This window comes from Leptosomus discolor, chromosome 19 (assembly GCF_034619465.1).
Source record: "Leptosomus discolor isolate bLepDis1 chromosome 19, bLepDis1.hap2, whole genome shotgun sequence".
NCBI lineage: Eukaryota > Metazoa > Chordata > Aves > Leptosomiformes > Leptosomidae > Leptosomus > Leptosomus discolor.
This window is the reverse complement of record NC_141409.1, coordinates 4,698,525-4,716,100: the sequence shown is the minus strand read 5'-3', so window position 1 is coordinate 4,716,100 and position 17,576 is coordinate 4,698,525. Positions and strand designations below refer to the sequence as shown.

The window sequence follows — 17,576 nt, the reverse complement described above, 5'->3', positions numbered from 1 at the left end:
ACCTTGTTGCTCTCTCACTAAAAAATAACTACCCTGTTTCTCTACCCAGGAAAAAAAAAGAAGTTTCTGCGCATCAGTGTGTGTTCATGTATAAATCAAAGAATGTTTCAGTTTTGATGAGAACCATGTTTTCCCAGGAAGAAAATTTCCAATTTCAACAATCTAGATAAGTCTACATGGCGACGTTTCCAGTGATGGCTCCTGCCAAGCCCTTCCTAAACCCTGCCAATCCCTTCCTAAACCCTGCCAAGGCCAGCGGACAGAGGGTGGGCTGCTGCTGTGCGGCAGGGAGCGAGCATGCAGCTAGCCTCTGCTGGGAGAAGGGACCCCCTTCCAGCTGGACATCAGCTCCTGTCTGAACTTCTTTCTCCTAAACCAGGTGCTGAGCAGCTCCTGAGGTTGCCAGTAGGCAGAAGGCCCTTTTAATCAGAGATAGCAGCTATCAATAAAGTAAGATGAGATGAATTTTTCCCAAGTACCATAAAGTCACAGATTTTGCAAGCATTGATAACAGGCTTCTGTGAAAGCACAATTAAGATGAGTTGGGAGAAGACAAAACCCACTGCAGCTAAACACCTTATTTTAGGCCTGACCTCAGACTGTTTGGTGCAAAAGGTACATTGAGCAACCTGCAGCCCGCTGCAGATTCTGCTAAAATGCAGGAAAGAAGCAACATTTCAGAGACCCAGACCCTTTCTTGAGGTCACTTGCGATACCCTCGCTTTCGCTAAAAGATTCTTCTGTTTTCTCCCGGGGCTGTGCTGAAACCGCTGGGCTCCGGGACACCGCCTGCTGCCCGCTCGTCTCTGCTGCTCGCTCTCGCTCTGCCCCTGCTTCTCACTTTCACTCCCATTGGTTTCATGTTCCATTCGCCATGCGGAAAAGCTTTTGAGTTTATCCAGCCCAGCAGCAGGGTTTATCCTGGTTCCACCCACTGGGACTTTCCTTGCTTCCTTCTGCACAGCGAGGGAAAAAAAAAAGGCAGACGGAGGCACGCAGCAGGCACCTCGGGGAGCTCGGAGAGCCGCGGTGCTCTCTTTCCCTGAGCTAGGTTTCTGTTGTAGGCGGTACATTCCTTGGGAGGGAGGGTGTGTGTGTCGGTGCCTTCCCACACTCGAGGCAGCTCTTATTTAATGGGGGTCTCCATGCAGGGCAGACACCAGAAGAGATTTTGCCGTTCCCAGTCCCCATCCGGGAACAGCAGCAGCTCGCATGGCAGGCGGCGGCATGGACAGCGTGGCTGAGATAACTCTGGAGGAGGCGGCTCCTGGGACCAACCAAACCTCCAGGATGCACCTCAGGGAGGATTTGAAGAGGATACGGTGCGCGGTGCTGCTGTGCCTGCTCTCCGTGCTGGTCCTCATGCTGCCCACTGCCTACCTGCTGGTTGGAAACCTCAGAGCCTCCAGCTCCTGCGCCAGCCAGGTAAGAGACTGACGGACGATTTCTGTCCTGCCACGGTGTGAGGAGGAGAGCCCCTCTATCTCCAGGGTTGGGTTTGTTTGGTTCTTTTATTCTCTTTATGCATTTCTCATGTTTAAGGGAATGTGAGAAACTCACTGTTACAGTCCTTCTTCCTCAAGCAGAGCAAGTCCACCTGGGATAAATCTTATTATTGTTTGGTCCTTTTAACTAGCAGTTTCTGTTCCTCTTGTCTTAATTTCACTAAGGTCACGTTACAACGCACAATTTTAAAACTTATATTGACATGCTGCAGGAAACGCTTAAAAAAACTGCTAGTTGTTGGAAGCCAGCGTCTCTCCACTGATTTCAGCCAGATTTTGACACTGTCTCATTTTCCTCTCTTCTTCTGGGTTAACTCTGAGACTTCCCCTCCCAGTGTCCTATTTCAGCAAACATCTGCTGACTGTGCTGCTGATGTCAGTGGGTCAGTGCCCATCAACCATCACTGGGCAGACAGCTACAGCTCTCATAGATTATTAATGCACACCCTTGCAAAGATGATTTGAGACAATTAAGGAGTCTGACCATAGATTTTGCATCCCATTTTTTACTCCCCATCAAAACTTTCTCTAGATCTAGGGATCTTCTCAGCTCTCCTCCTTTGACAGACAGCTAAACTAGCTAAACTCACTTTGCTTCTGGCAGTACAAGCTTGCTAGTGTGGCTGCTTCTGATGCTCCTCTGTGCCGTCCCGCTCTGCAAACAAGTGCCTGTTTCCACAGTAGACTATGAATTCAGCAGGGCTGCCCCATGCTAGAAGGATGCATATATGCATATAGGTCTGAGGAGTTAAGGTTTGAATTTTAGCTTCAGGTCTGAAATTCCCCAACTAATTAGCCCGCTTGTTATATGCTCACTTAGGAACAGCCAAAGAAAGCAGCGTTAGTAAGTGGCCTCGAAGGCAGATTTCTAACCTTGCACACTTTGAGCCTACGGAGTGACAGCTGTACCCGTGGCTGCATGCATGCACGCTCGTGGCAGCTCAGAGATGTGCCAGCCCCCGTTTGACCTCAAGTCTGCACAGCCGGCGTCTCGCACCCAAGTGATGACAGCTTCGGGGTGCAGCATCTTCTGCGTTACGGGGTTGTACCTTTGTGCACAGCTGAAAGGAGGTGCAGCAACCCTGCACAGTACCTCAGGCTGTTAAACCTGCCAATTCCTTGCACAAGTGAAAGTGCATGTTACTGCGCTGACCCTGTTACTGCTGTTTAGGCCAGCTAGAGCGGGTGCACGGGGAGTGAAGAGGCTTTTTGGACAGTCTCAGCTGCTTTGCTCTTTGTTCATGTCCTGTGAGGTTGTACAGAGCAGAATGGTTCAACTCTTGAAACGATGTTAGAGTGAAATAATAATGAAACATTAACCTGTTTGATTGGACTAATGTGTTTGTGGCTCTTGACCCTGTTCTCAGACTTAGTGGAGAAAAGTATTTTGGTGAGTGGGTTTGGCTTCTTAAGAGGAAAAACGCAATATAACCCATTAGGTTTGCTCTAGCTTGGCCTATGCTCGTGTGTATGTCCATGCATATGCACTGAACTATCAGCGTGTAGTATTCCCACAATGATGTAATGAGGTGATCACATGAGTTACAGCCTCTGCAAATCCCAGCGCGGAAGAGAAAAATCATCAGGGCTGGCCAGCTGCCTGCTACCTTCATACCAAGCTGAGTGGGTGGAGCACCCAGCTACAGTTCAACTACATCCTGTATTTTCTGAATTTTTCATTCACTGTGCTGTGCCTGACTTTATTGCCAGTGTCATCCAGCAATGGAGCGCAGATGAGTGAATTTATTAGCCAAAATTATTCCCCAAATAGCCGTGCCATGGGCTGAGCCCAGGTGCTCAGTCCTGCAACTCGGCATGGCTGTAGGATGTTTCAGTCCATGGGAACATTTCTGGGCATAAAGGCTCTCGGGAAAAATGTCTTTTTGCATTTCCTTCTGCATTTGAAGAGTTAGAACTAGATTGCTAAAGGACGCCTTCCTCATGTGCCCCATTGATGGCTCAGATCAGGAGGACTAGGTTGGGACCAGGCATGTGTGCCAGAACTCTCTGTGGCACTGGTTTTGAGGTGCAGATGCCCTGGGCATAATGGGAGCAAGAGGGCAGACCCGAGTTTGCAGCAGATGCGTATTCGCTTGCTGATCCTTGCGGCAGCGGGTCCACGGGAGGAGTCCTCTCATTGCCCCAGGACCAGAGCTCAGCCCACACATGCCAGATTATCACATGCACTGGGGACAGTCCTGGGAGGAGGGAGGGACTCGACAGCTGAGCAGGTGAGAAACAGATGTAGTAAATTCCTGAGCCCATCCTTCCTGGAGCAAGGAGGAGAAAGGGAGCCAGGGAAGGTTTGTGCAACAGGGGTGTGCTGCTTCCATTTGCCTGCGGGGCGAGGCAGTTCTTTCATCTTGTCTTCTGCGTGGGTGCACATGGTGTCACATTCTGCCTCTGAAGCAATACAAACTCACCTTTTCCTCTGGAAATGCCCCTTTCAGGAAAAAGCAGGGCAAGTTATGTCATTACAGCAACATGTGTGAGCCACTGGTTCTCTCTCTCTCTCATGGTATAATGCATCCTGCATGAATAATTCAAGTCTGTTGATGGTTTCCCTGGACACCTTCCAGACTCACTACACTGTTTCCCTTTTGGAAATAGAAATCACTTTCTTTTGTGCTTCAAGACAGAATGAGGTGAGGAAATAGGGTTCTTTAAGCAGTAACACATGGCTTGTGTTATTAGCAGGAAATCTATAAAAGGCTGTCGTGGTGCCCTTCCAGGGGAAGGGCAGGACTGCTGTGCATCATTCCCCAAAAGGAAGATGTTTCAGACTGAGTGCACAAATCTACCGAGGGAACAGCACAACAGCCAGGGGAGCATGTCTGGCTACCTTAGCAACCTGCTCAGCTAGCAAAATACAGCAGAACATCAGGTCCTGTGACCTGAAGATGTTGGTACTTGGGCCTATTTTCATGCCATCCTTGGCGTGGCAGGACCACAAGCAGCATAAAGGGAAATTCCAAAACCCGTTCAAAGGATTGCACATGAACGTGTGTGCCGTGTCAGCCTTGCAATGGAGAAGGGAGCTGCTGCAGTACAGGAGGGACTTCAAAGCCCTAGCAGCTCCACCTGGATCCCATCCAAAAGGATGAAGCTAGAAAGCTAGCAACAAAGCTCCGATAAGGACTACCAGAACATGCAGACATGCAGAGTCAGAAGTCCTAATGGCCTGCCCAAATGGGAAAGAGAACCTGAAATGGCTTCCTGATCTATGGGGGAGGAGAAATGCCTGGGGAGGAGGAGTGAGCATCACACCTAGGCCCAGGTATGTGGGATTCCCCTTACCAAAAGCCAGCAGCAGTCAAACTCCTGACTGGCCATTGCTGCTTGATGCACATGGACCTCATGGGCGAAGAAGCTGGTGAGCACATGCCCTGGGTACATGCTTACACTGGGTACTATAGTCCAGCCAAAATACTTCCACTGAGGCTAGTTTTTACTGGCAAAGGACAGGCTGCTACCAAAAATGCCCAGCCCAGGCCATGCAGCATCTCTGGAGCTAGCAAAATTGTGGGTGTATGAACCATGTCTGACCAGCAGAGACCCTGCCTGTAAAATAGTGTTTTGTGCTAAAAATTGAGTGGATGGAGGTGCTGGGGATATTGGTCTTATTAATCTCTCTGCCCGTGGTGCCAAGCTGCTTTTCCCGTGCAGTTCTCTATGGGATACCCCCGGCCCTTCCTGGAGGTGCAAGAGGCAAAGCGCATGAACAGGGGATGTTCAGCTCTTCTTTTTGTCTTTAGCAATATATGAATATAAACGTAGTGGGGCTTTTGGACATTCTTGGTATCAAAACAACATGGAAGTGTTTTGCATACTGTAGTCTTCAGCATTATTATTGCTGGCTGTCCAAGACGTCATTTTTCTGCAAGTCCTCTGTAAGGTGGGATTTTAAACATTACTCAGTGCTGGTTACAGTCTCTCCACAGTAATCAAAGGGAAAATTGAAGCCATGCTGTGAACTTTTCAGAATCACAGCTAAGCAAGAATGAAAAAGAGAGAAAAACTCTAATTGAGTAAATGATCTCTCTACTGTCTCATGCTGCTTAGCTCTCCCTCACCACCTCATTTACACCATCATTGTACAACATCTGTGGCTGTTTAGGACAAATATTACTAATACCTGGCCATTATGTAGCATTGACTAGTGCTAAAATATTTTCTGCAGGAGGTTTGGATTTGTATCCTTATCAAAGAGCACTATTATGGGAAAAAAAATGCTCCTACCTTTGCCAAGCAACAGAATAATTTCACATCTTGCAGCACCCTGCTCTATCTACTGCAGCACACAGTCCTTCAGCAGCACCTGCACCTGGAGTTTCCATCTGGCCTTCTTTGGAAACAAGTAAATTGAGGTTGCATAAAAAGCTTCTTCCCCGTTTTTAGTCAAAAGTAATTTGTTATTTTTGTTATAAAGAAGCAGAATTCTTCTTGATATCCTTCCCACTTTCCCATCCCTCTGTTTGTATTGCAACATCCGAGTTTATATAAAGTACTTCAGCAGAAGTTAGGCTTTAAATATGTAAACAGTCCCACTGAAGTTACATAATTAAATGTAGATCTGTGAGTGATTTGTAGCTCATTGCAGTACTTAGCATCATTAGAAAATATGTCACTTGATAAATATGTAGGAAGTGTCACATAAATAATGGTGTAAATATACTCCGAAGCATGTACATCTGGCCAAAAGCAAGGGGGAGTGTTTGAGGGAAATCCTCCACTCCAACCCTGTGCTTCCCACCAGGGGAAGGACAAAGACCCCTGGCAATGACCCTGTGTCACATCAAAAAATACAGTCATGTTTAGACAGCACAGCAAGCGGGCGGGACCTTGGAGAAAGTCATTAGTCATGGTGAAAGGCCCAGACATTTCATCCACAGCGCAACACCTTTTCTCTCTGTCAGCCACACACTGAGCTTTCGCACCACCGTCCCTTCTAGATGCCATTTCCTGCAGAGCAGCAGACCCCTGCGGCTGGCCCACGTATGTGTGTACAGGTAGGAAAGGGAGACAAAAAAAAAAAAAAAGATAATTTTCCCTGCAGTTTTCCTTCTCCACTTTTTTCTAACACACTGGAGCAACTATTTTAGAAATTATGGTTTTCTGCAGGAGCAGACGGATGTTTACTGCTCGTAAACCATTAAAATATCTTTGGGCTTACTAGAGTAGCTAGCAGCCCCCAAACTCAGGCAGCCTGACTCTTCTCCCACAAACACTCTCCTTCCTCAGGCCAACATAAATTATCTATTTTCTACTTCTCCTGCAGTATTTGAAGTTGTGTGAGACACAGCCGCCAGGATATTGCTTCAGCATCTACGTGATAATATTATTTCAGCCTGTTTATTAAGCAATGTGCATCATTAGCTGCAAGCTGATTGGCAGTGTACTCTGTTCAATAATTTTATTTTAGCTGTCTGTAAAACACACCGTACCAGACCAGCGTGCTCCTGAGAAATGCTGCACGATAGGAGTTCCTGTCAACCCTGATGGTCAACCCTGAGCTGGCTGCATAACCCAGACTGTCGGCTTTCTGCAGCCACACTGTTGGCATAGATCTGCAATGAACTGTGCCCTGGGGAAAGTATAAGGGATGCTCCTCACACCCTAGGGAGGCCAGATTCAGAGTCAGCATCCCACAGCATCTTCCAGTGAGGAGCCATGCTGCTTTGCAGGCTGCCACAAGAGGACTGGCACTTGGCAAGAGGCCGCCAGCCACGCCCAAGTGTGATTCAGAAGGAGCAGCCCTGGTAGGCGTGTGGAAGGCAGATAGCAGCTTCCCTTTGAACTGCTCGACCTAAGTGTCAGCACTGCTTGGAACGGCCCTGCTGCCGTGCAAGTGTAGGTTGGCACGGGAAGGTGTTATGAGTGTGCTGGTGTTTGGCTCTACAAGAAGATGTAAGAGGCCAGCAAAGGCAAGTCGCTCTGCCTTCCCCCGGTGGAGTGTCAGCATGCCCCAGAGCTCACCCTCTGCCAGCTGCGCTCTCGGACCTGCTCAGCTCCTCTCCGCCTTCCGAGGAGGCAACCCAACACTCAAGACAGACCTAAGCAAGAGGCTAACAGTCAGAAAGAACACAGATGCAGAAAGAAAAGCAGGTGTAGCTGATACACCTCCGTTAGTCTCTTCGCTGGTGTTATGGATGAACCTTTGCACCTGCAAAGGCTCAGACCTGTTGTGTCTTGAGACAGGGGAGAACTGCTCACATTGGTCTGCTTACTCTGTTTGCTCTGCACAGATTGAGGGACAGGAGACCCTCTAAGCAGCAGAGGTGCTCCAGCAGTGCTGGATGGAAGCACCATCCCAAAGGAGGTTTAGCGATGGCTAATTCACGTTGTCCACTCTGTCTGTCCTCTCCCAGTAACGCCAAGTGCTTATCCAGTCTCTGAACAAAACTGGTCTTTAACACAACCACCACCACAGGACGCAAGTCCTGTCCCTGGCACCTTTTCAGAGAGGGAAGCGGTTTCAAACAGACATCAGAAAACTCTTGCGATGCAGCAAAGCGCTGTCAGGACTTGTCCTTTTATGTAAAAGCTCTAGCTAAACCAGATAATATTCCATTTTCTGGGATAATGCAAACCAGACTCTCTGTGGAGGTATTATACACCCTGGAGCCCTGAGGTAACTGGCTGTAAATCTCTCCCGTAGGTCACAGAAGAGAGGGGCTCTCACTTTCTGAAGCAACAGGCAGTAAATACCGGTAAGTTTGCCACTCTTTTCCCCCATCCGGAGCACCTTTTTTTACTGAGGTTTTGCAATCACTGCTGCAACACGCTGCTGGCAGATTCCTCCCCACCTGCCCTCTGCTCTCAGCACCCAAATCCTTCCTGAGCCGAACAAGCCAGGGCAGACAGAGGCAAACCTGGGTGACAAGATGCAGGGAGATAATTTTCACCATAGCGAAAGTGAAAATTAACTAACATTTCTAACCCCAGGGCTGTGCAAATTCACTCCTTCTAGTGCAGGCACAGACCTCCCCAGCAGCTCCCTGAGGCCAATATAACTCCCTGAACATGCAAAAACATGGATTCGGGAGCCTATGCACACCATGCTCTCAGCCATGCACACCACACGTCCCCTCTGTTCACCCTCCAGCAATATAAGACATGGCTGTGATGTGCTCTGTCAACACCGCAGCAGGTCTGACAAGCTCAGTTATTTGCAAAAGGATTTTATTACCTCAATGGTGTCAATAAATGCTCATAGAATCATAGAATGGTTTGGGTTGGAAGGATCATCTAGATCCAACTCCCCTGCCGTGGGCAAATAACTCCTGACTCAAACGTATGCAGAAATGGAAAGGGGCTGCACATGTTTCCTCAGCAGCGGCCGCTGCCACTCACATCTCATTGACTTGAATAGCAGCAAACATCCTTACACACTTTTCTCTTTTTCCTTTCAGTTACAGACACATTTTCCAGTGCAGAAAAGCCAAGAGCACACCTGACAGGTAATGCTTTTTCAAAAATGAAGGGTTTCCCGTGGGTATTACAGCAGATGTAGTGGTGCAATAATCTTGGTTTATATGGCTTTGATAGGATCAGGTGTTGCAGGAAACATGGGGAAAATAATCATCAGCTTTGCCTTGTTGACCACAACAAATTTACTGCAGCCTGTGCTTGTAGAACAGGGCCCATGAAGGAGGTAGTGGACGGAAACTTTTCTTCTTGACACTTTTCCAAGCTGTTTATTTCATTGAATGAGCAGCTATTGTAACGGTACTTAAATAGGTGCCTGCTATCTTAGTGATCTACTGAATCCCCTAGAAAAGGCAGGAGAAAGAGCTCACATGAGGCCTCATGGAGGAGTGAATTGGGAAGAACTACCAGTTTTGGAGCAAAACCAGGTCAAGTAAGACCAGTTTTAGACCTTATTTTTCTGCAGGGTCTGATTCAGGCCACACACCCCATATTGCCATCAAATTGCCCCTTGTTTTCAGTGCGATAATCTCTAACACAAGTTGGAGCAAGCAAGGGAAGGGTGATGTCCAGCTGAACCCCTCCAAGCCCTTATTTTGTTAGGAAGGTGGTATCGCAAAGCACCGTCACAGGGTGGGCTGCCATACATTTCTGAGGGGCTGCCAGCATCTGCAGGGCCACCATCTGCCACCTCAGCCTTGAAGGTTGTCATCACACCAAGGACACTGTCCTGAGCCCTCACCCATCCTCACCAACTCCACCCACCTGGAAACTTAGGTATTACCAGAGAAGAGGAAGAAGTTCATGGCTGGTTCCCGTGTGCTGAAAGGCTCTCCAGCTGCTCTGACCTAAGGCAATTCATACCTTCCAAAAATACAGCTCACTGCAGAGGCTCCCCCAACAACAGAGGTGTGTTGTCCCAGGGGAGCACTTCAGTAATCTTGGAGCATGCAAGTAGTGGCATGGTGCTTCACAGAAATTCACCTACAGGGTTAAACCCGCCAGTATGTCAGAGCTGATTTCTTTCCCAGCATAGTTTGCTTACCCTAATCCACAAGCTCCTTCCTAATGCACATCCTTGGCCCCATGCCCTTTTGCACATAGGTTGCTAGAGCTACAAAACTGACCCGTTCTTGTTCAAAATCACATCTTTGCTTAAGTGCAAGTTTGCAAGAGCAAAAGGACCACGTCTGCTGGTGTAAGTCTCTCTGTTTCCCCTGCGTCCCCCCCAGCAGAGAGACCCAGAGGCCTCTGGCGCAGCTGACTCAGAAAATGAGCCAAAGCACTGCTTTGCTGATGGGAACTTCCCTGGGTTGCACAAAAGTCCAGCTGCTGTGGGGAAGCACCCAACAGTTTGCTTCAAATTTCCTCAGGACACCATTTGCAAAAATTCCTTCACCATCATTCCCGAGCAGTCTCCCCGGGATGGTGCCCATCCTCTTCAACCTGCTGTTTCGGGCCTGTTGCTGTCGGCCATAGCAAGGAGCATGAAAAGGAAAAAGCTAAGGGGATTTTTGTCACTGCTTCTTTGTGTGAAAAGGCTACACCCAGGCTGCTGTGTTTCACAGTCATCAGGAAGTCTAATTTCCATGAAGTTATCTTTGACCTTTGTTTAGCCCAAGCGTATTTTTGGCGCTGTACCCTATGGCAGTGAGTTCCCAAGCTTAAAAGTGCACTGCAGTTGGAAAATATTTCCTATTATTTTAAACTTGCTGCATAATAATTTTGTGGGTGCCACCCCTGGTCTTTTCTTCTCAGAAACCATGACTCGTGCATAGAAAGTGAAAAAGGAATAATTACTCTTCAGATGTTTGTTACATTCCCCCAACTCAGGAACCTTTTTCAAAGTGAAGGTGGTAGACTACAAACTCTCACTTCTAGAAAATCTCTTCCAGATTTTCTTCTCTCTTTTTCTAGTTTTAGGCACGTATGTTCAGAAGGTAAGAGCAGAGTGAGAGGAATGAGAACTAGCCACAGTACATTAATGGGAATCCACCACTGAATTAGCAGTAGCAGAATGACTCGATGTTTTTGTCCCTGTTCCTTTATGATAAATTTTCCACCTACTCTTGGCCTTTTTAACACACAAGGAACATTTTGAACTTATCCAAGCCGGCATCAAGATCTCCTCTCCCAGTGTGGCTATGGCTAGTGAAGAATGGCACAATCTATGTGAATACCTAGCTAGGACTTTTCTCCATCCCCATTCTCTCCTCTGCACTAAGGTATATTTGGTGCTGACTGCACCACGCCTTGCCATCATCCCCTCTCTGACTTTGCACATTGGGTCAAAAAGGAGACGAATGTCTGTTCCTTCTTGACACCAGTCTGTGGCATGACTGGATGAACTATGTTGCAGAAATCCCATCAAGTATGTGGCTGGCATTTATCATGCTACAATGGTATCCGAGTGCCCCACTAGATCTGGGTAGAACATCACTTTCTGTTTCCACTTGATTGTTGGAAGTAATGACCTTTTAAAGGGCAGTGTTAACCTCCCAGGGCATGATCTTGAGCAACAGAGACCCTGCAGCCATGGGACTTTGCAGTACATGCTGTACAAGGGCTTTACTGCAATGGGAGACTCAGACTCTAATCTCCTGCTGACACCAGGAGTCTGGCCTCAGAGTACGGAGTTCAGTATCAGGCTCTGACACCAGTGAGGGCTAAGAATTGTAGAAACTCCACAGGTTCAGCAATATGCCACAAAATATACCCAAAAGCTGCCAAGCAACAGGAATTCTCCAGCAAGGGACTAAACCAAAAGGGATTTTGGGAAAGGAGAAGTAATTTCACATGTAAGGGATACCAAAAATTTATAGTGGATGGGAAAGTTGAAGGAACTGTAGCAATGAATCTCTTATTAGAAGCAGATTTTATTTATTTTGTGAGTTAGCATAATAGGTATATTTGCAGGAAGTATGTATATGTATTTATGAAATAAACAAATCACTAGTACAAATTACAACCGCTGCTAGAAAAGGAGCCAAACTGTATTCAAAGGCACTTGAACATCCATTTTTCCTCTTGACCAGTATTGAAAGCATGGGAAAATTAACTTGAAAATAGAGAGCATCAATAGAGTGAGCTTTATCCTAAAAGGAGGTTATAGATGTGAAACTTAGAGTTGCCTAATTCTAGAAGTTATGAAATCATGTGCTTCATTTGAGATGCCTGTTAGTTATAAAAAACACTGAAGAACTGAGTGTCATTGACGTTTCAAATGCGTCATTCTACATGGAAAAGAATATTTCACATGCATCTTCTCTTCAATTTTCCCCCAAAATTCACAAGATGGAAAAGAGCCCAGGACATTTTCTGGAAATATTCTGATCTTTTCTGATCCTTCCCATCTCAGACAACATTTCATCTGCTACCATCTGATCTCTGAGAGGTATTAGTCCAAGCTCTTGTAAACCTTAGAGTGACCGAAATCCTACTTTAGTTTTTGCCAGGACTCAGACCAGTCCCTAGACACCCAAGCGGTAGATGAGGATGAAGGCAGACCATGAGTACTTTCACTTTCTTTTACTCCACTCTCTCTGTATCAGGCAAAGGTCCATTGGCTCTGAGCCTCATAGTCCTTATAACACTTCTATAATTTGTCTTGACTTGCAATCACAATCCCTGTCCATCATTCTCCAGCACAGAAATACTCTCCTCACGTACTTTGCCTCCTAGGGAAAGATCAGAAAAATTTGATACTTCAGCAGCACTGATAGGCAGGCTGAAAAAAAGCCATTATTTTGTTGTGCTACTCAGAGAATATGCAAGAAATTGCACTCCGAACACCTTCTTGTCTCCTTATGGATTATTTATTGGTAGAAAAGAGAGGGAAACGGATGCCACTGGGAGCAGAGCACATTAGTTTTTCTGAATCTCATTTCGCCCAGGATAAACCTAATGGTTATTGCCAACAGAATTTCAAAACTTTCTCTTACGTGCATTCCATTTGCCTCCCTGCCCATGCAAACACACTCCTTGCCCAAATACTGAATCAAAATCAACTTTAAACATTCACTTAAGATCATGAAAAAGGTCTCATTTCCTGGAAACCAGTTGCCTTAGTCTTTCTCAACATTTAACATTAACTTTCCAGGTTCATTTTAATACCTGGCAGAATCTTAATGGTTTTTATCCTCTGCCTTTTCACTTCCTCCGTTGCTGTTTCATCACAATTTCATGTGACAGTCAATAAAGAGCAGAGAAAACTCTTTTGCTTCCCTGCAGAAATATGAGTGAGTGCTAGGGCTTATTCTCCTGGCTGTCCTGTGAGAGAAATTAAAATGGAGGAGGAGAGGTGAAGGGAATAGGGCAGTTCCCTGATTCTTCCCCTGAGGCCCCTGCAGCCTGGGGAACATCCTAGGCTTGGATCAGACTGATGTTGGGGTCTGAATAAGAACTCTGCTTGTAATCAGCTAACCATAAGACACTGGTAAACGACACTGATAACCTAAAGCCAATTCTACAGCAAAACATTTCATTGTGAACACTCAGGAAGAAAAGCTTGACACAAGGGCTAACAAACCCCAACATCCTTCAGAAGCAACTTGGCAGGAAGAGAAGTTCAGGAGTCTCAGTGCTGTGTGATACATCATGCTGATCATTGTGAAACTTTTGCAAGCACAGCAGTGTCTGTCTAAGAAACGTGACTGTGATCCATCGCTACTGAAGAAAATGATACTTTAGTGTTTATTACTATCCCAAACCATTAGGTACAGGCACGGTACCCACGAGTACAGCTGCCCCAGCACTGGTTTCACTTAAGGATAAGGTTTTTACTCTGTCAATAGGTAAGGTAGCTACCCGGACCTGCAGGGTAAAGCCATCTGTATTGCTCCACAGTGCCAGACTCAGCCTTTAGGAAGGACAGTCTCATTATTTAGGATCTGGCCCCCATCCAGGACCTCCAGTCACAGCATACCCCTTCAGGCTGGCCAAGGTCTTCCAAAAGCATCCTTGGCTTTCACTCCCAACTGTTCAGATCTAGACACCCTATGGACGTCCTCCAAAAACACCACCAGATAGTTGGCCTGCAGTCAATTCGCCTCAATTCAGTTTTCAAGCTGTAAAATAAGAACATTTCTGTCCTAGCATTTTGATTACCCTACCTAAATTGCTTGCCCTTTGGAGTAGAGATCTCACATTGCATTCGGCAGCATATCCCCAGCTGTAGCAAACTAACCCACCTCTTCTCCCTCTCTCTTCCTCCTGCAGTGAAGAAACAAGATCTTGCCAACACCGTGGGAAACCATCTGCCTGTCCTGCAGTGGGAAGACAAGCGAGGCTTGGCCTTTACCAAGAACAACCTGAGTTACTCCAGCAATGCACTGGTGATACCTGTGTCTGGGGACTACTATGTCTATGCTCAGGTCACTTTCCGAGGGACCATTGAAAGCCACAGTAAAACAAATTCTGTTACTGAGATCATCACCAAAGTCACTGACAGTTACCCCGAGCCCACGCAGCTGCTGACTGGCACCAAGACCCTCAGTGACAAGGGAAACAGCTGGTTCCAGCCCATTTATCTGGGCGCTGTGATCTCCTTAGAAGTAGGAGACAAGCTAATGGTCAATGTTAGCGACATCAAGCTGGTAGATTACACGAAGGAGCACAAAACCTTCTTTGGTGCCTTTTTACTGTAGGTCCCCATCAGCAGCTGGTGGGGGCTTCCCTTCAGGGCCCTAGTGTGGCCTCGCTGGACCTTGACCTTGTGGGTGCACATCGGGGTGCGATATTTGTGCTCTTATCCTTCTTCTGTATTGTCACTCCCCTGCAGCTCCCTGCAGCCTTAAATTAAGGGATAGGGAAAGCTGAAGCCGCAGGCTGAATTAAAACAAACAAACAAACAAACAACCCAAAAAACAACAAAAAAAAAACCACAGAAAAATTAAAGTCAGATTGGAGGAAAAAATATATTTTGAAAGTAAAAACTGAGAGCTCTTCAAAACTTTGTAAGCTAGGAAGGAACAGTTTATACCTATGAGTAGGAATATTGATCTTGAATATTGCAGCTAGGCTACATCACTAATTCCACCTCCAATGTACAATTTCCTCAACTCAAAAAAGTGTTTTGAACTTTCTCCAACACTTCCAGTATAGTTTTGCATGACTCTTCTTCAGATTCTCGGTCCTAACAGGTAATTACTTTTCATTATTTCCTTATGAAGAGATTTGCTCAGTACTTTGCACTAACACAAAGCTCAGATTAATCATTAACTGCTTAATTAATCCCTTCCAACTTCCCTGTAGATTAAAATGGTATCTTGTGTTTTGCAGAAGCTACTTGAAATTTTCTTTTCCCAAGAAATTGTTTACAGTTCTTGTAAGTCAATATACAGCCTCAAAACTTTGCTTAAAATTTCTAGGGAACACACTGAAACACTTTCTGTTTCAGCATGAAAGTGGAATCTCCCTGCCAGGTCCTACATTAGGAAAATAGAAAAGACAAGGCAGAGGGAGACACACAGCAAAATTTTCCACACTTTTTAAATCAACCACTGAAATTTTGAAAGAAAACCTCCGCAATATTTTGCTTTCCATTATGTTTAATGCAAAGTAAGCGCAACTAAAGAAATCACTGTCTTGGTGCTCCCCCTTACAACCATTGCCAATGCTGCAGCGGTCACCTAACCACAAGGGACTCCACAGCCTTCCCCTGGGTGAAGGCTGGCAATTGGTAGTCCCTACACAAGGTCAAAAGATCCAAAGACATGATCATGGTGTGCCACAGCCTGGTGTGAGGCTCAGGAATGTTTAGCTTCCCACCTTGCACTTATTTATTTTCGTAGACCTTACTGTCTCTCAGGGAAATTCCCAAGCTTTCCTTCTCCTCCCATAATAAATAATCACTGACAATGACTCAGGTCATGTTCTCTTAGAGTCAGACTTTATACCCTTAACTGCCAGGAGGTCTCACACCTGAGCACCTATCAAGAGCCATTCTGTGATAACCAGGCTTCACTCTCTGCAACTCTTTCTCTTTCCTGCCTTACCTCATTGGATTTCCTCCATTTTCCACTTCTTGACCAGAAGTGACAGCAAGGCTTGATTGTCTAGTTAACATTTCCATTCAAAGCCATGGTGGGGCCCAAAAGCACACCATTAGTGTCAGGGAGGCACTGAGGCTGGGGAATATGTAGCACTGGGTATGGGGGGTTGTAGCTGAAGAGCTCAAATGGGCAGAGAAGTTCTCTGGTGGAGACAGTACAGCTACAAAAGAACTCCACAGTCAGCGTCTTCCTAGCAGGAGACAGTATTTGTTTTATAAAGATCTGTTTGAGGAAAAGTCAGTAGCACAGCTGAAGTGCTGAGCATAGAGAAAGGCCAAGGCAGATTGGGGATGAAGGGGGGAGAGGAGCAGAGTAGGAGGTGGGAGACCCAGGCAACACCAGGATCTCTGCCTCTTCACGGCTTGGTGTAAGCATCTTCATGCTGGCACCATCACCATGCCTCTTAAACCTAGCAGGTCTTTTATGCGGTAAATTAGCTCAGGAAAGAAGGCTTTTTAGCCATCCTTCCCTATTCTGCGGTGCCTGGGTCCCATAGTAGGCCTCAGTCCTTCACTATTTTATCTACACTGAGGCAGCGTTAAACACATCGCAAAAGCTAGGAGATTGTCATCTTACCCTGCCCTTCTCTCCTCAGTGGGTATGTTCCTTGCTTCCAGATTCTCCTTAAGTCTAGTCACTGGGTTTTGGTCCATCTAGGAGACCTTGACAACGTCCCTGCATCAAAAGCTCATTACAGTTCGGTTTTCCATCCTTTCTTTGACTTGTCCTCCATTTTCCCGACATCCAGATCTCAGCTGTGCTCTTGATGCCTTTCTCCCACGGGCACCTTCCTGCCTTCTTGGTCCTGTCCTTTAGGTATAAGGACACCTTTTTGTCCAAATCTAATTTTCTACATGCAACTTTTTCTCTTACAACACCCGCAGTGCACAGAGAAAACTGACATCTGAGAATAGGTTAGGATGGCAGAAAGTAATGAACCTGCTAGCAAGTGCAAACACTCTTGGCTAAAACATCCTCCTATGTCTTTATTTGCTGGATTCACTTCCATCCTTAAGTCTGTACTCCTATCATTTCTCCACCTGTTCAGCCTTTTCTTTTAAGCTGAAACTGGCTGAGGTGGGAGCAGTTATTCCCTGTGTACCCATTCAGTACCTAGCACACACAACCTGCCTTCCTTACTTCTCAGAAAGTGTATCTGGTTATTCAGCTCCTTGGCAGGGCTGTTTGTACTGCTCAGAAACCCCACACACCATGGTAGAATCTGGTGAAGTCTCAATCTCTTGGCAGCTCAAGACAAGATTATTCTCTGGGAAGCCCTAATATCTTAGATTTTCTGGTGTTCCCTCAATACCCCACATTGAGTCTTTCTGAGCTTCTGATCCCTTAGTTGTGTGCCCAAAATAGGATCTAAACTCATGAAAACATGAAATTTGCAGCTCTTGCAGACCACCACATAAAGCACTTTAGGTGACTAGCAGGCAAAACAGCATGGTAAATCTCATAAAGGGAAGACTTAAAAGTGACCTGTCCAGGACAGGTGATTCTGAGCATAGGAAAGGTAGGAAAGCTTCTTTGAAGTGTTATATAGGATGAACTTGGTTTACCCTTAGAAAAAAATTGGAGTGCAAAT

The 17,576-nt window shown here is 46.3% G+C and overlaps 1 protein-coding gene across 1 annotated transcript; it reads left to right on the top strand.

Moving 5' to 3' along the window:
• Positions 1-1,227: 1,227 nt before the first annotated feature.
• Positions 1,228-14,578, top strand: TNFSF15 (TNF superfamily member 15). Its single transcript, XM_009952151.2, has 4 exons — positions 1,228-1,425; positions 8,164-8,215; positions 8,918-8,965; positions 14,151-14,578. Exons 1-4 carry the CDS (start codon positions 1,228-1,230, stop codon positions 14,576-14,578), a joined length of 726 nt encoding a protein of 241 aa, XP_009950453.1.
• Positions 14,579-17,576: the final 2,998 nt, after the last annotated feature.

Excerpts from the sequence above, each read along its gene's own strand:
- TNFSF15 (XM_009952151.2), top strand. The coding sequence starts at position 1,228 with ATGGACAGCGTGGCTGAGATAACTCTGGAGGAGGCGGCTCCTGGGACC. Across the intron at positions 1,426-8,163 it reads CCAGCTCCTGCGCCAGCCAG|GTCACAGAAGAGAGGGGCTC; the intron begins GTAAGAGACTGA and ends TCTCTCCCGTAG. Across the intron at positions 8,216-8,917 it reads GCAACAGGCAGTAAATACCG|TTACAGACACATTTTCCAGT; the intron begins GTAAGTTTGCCA and ends TTTTCCTTTCAG.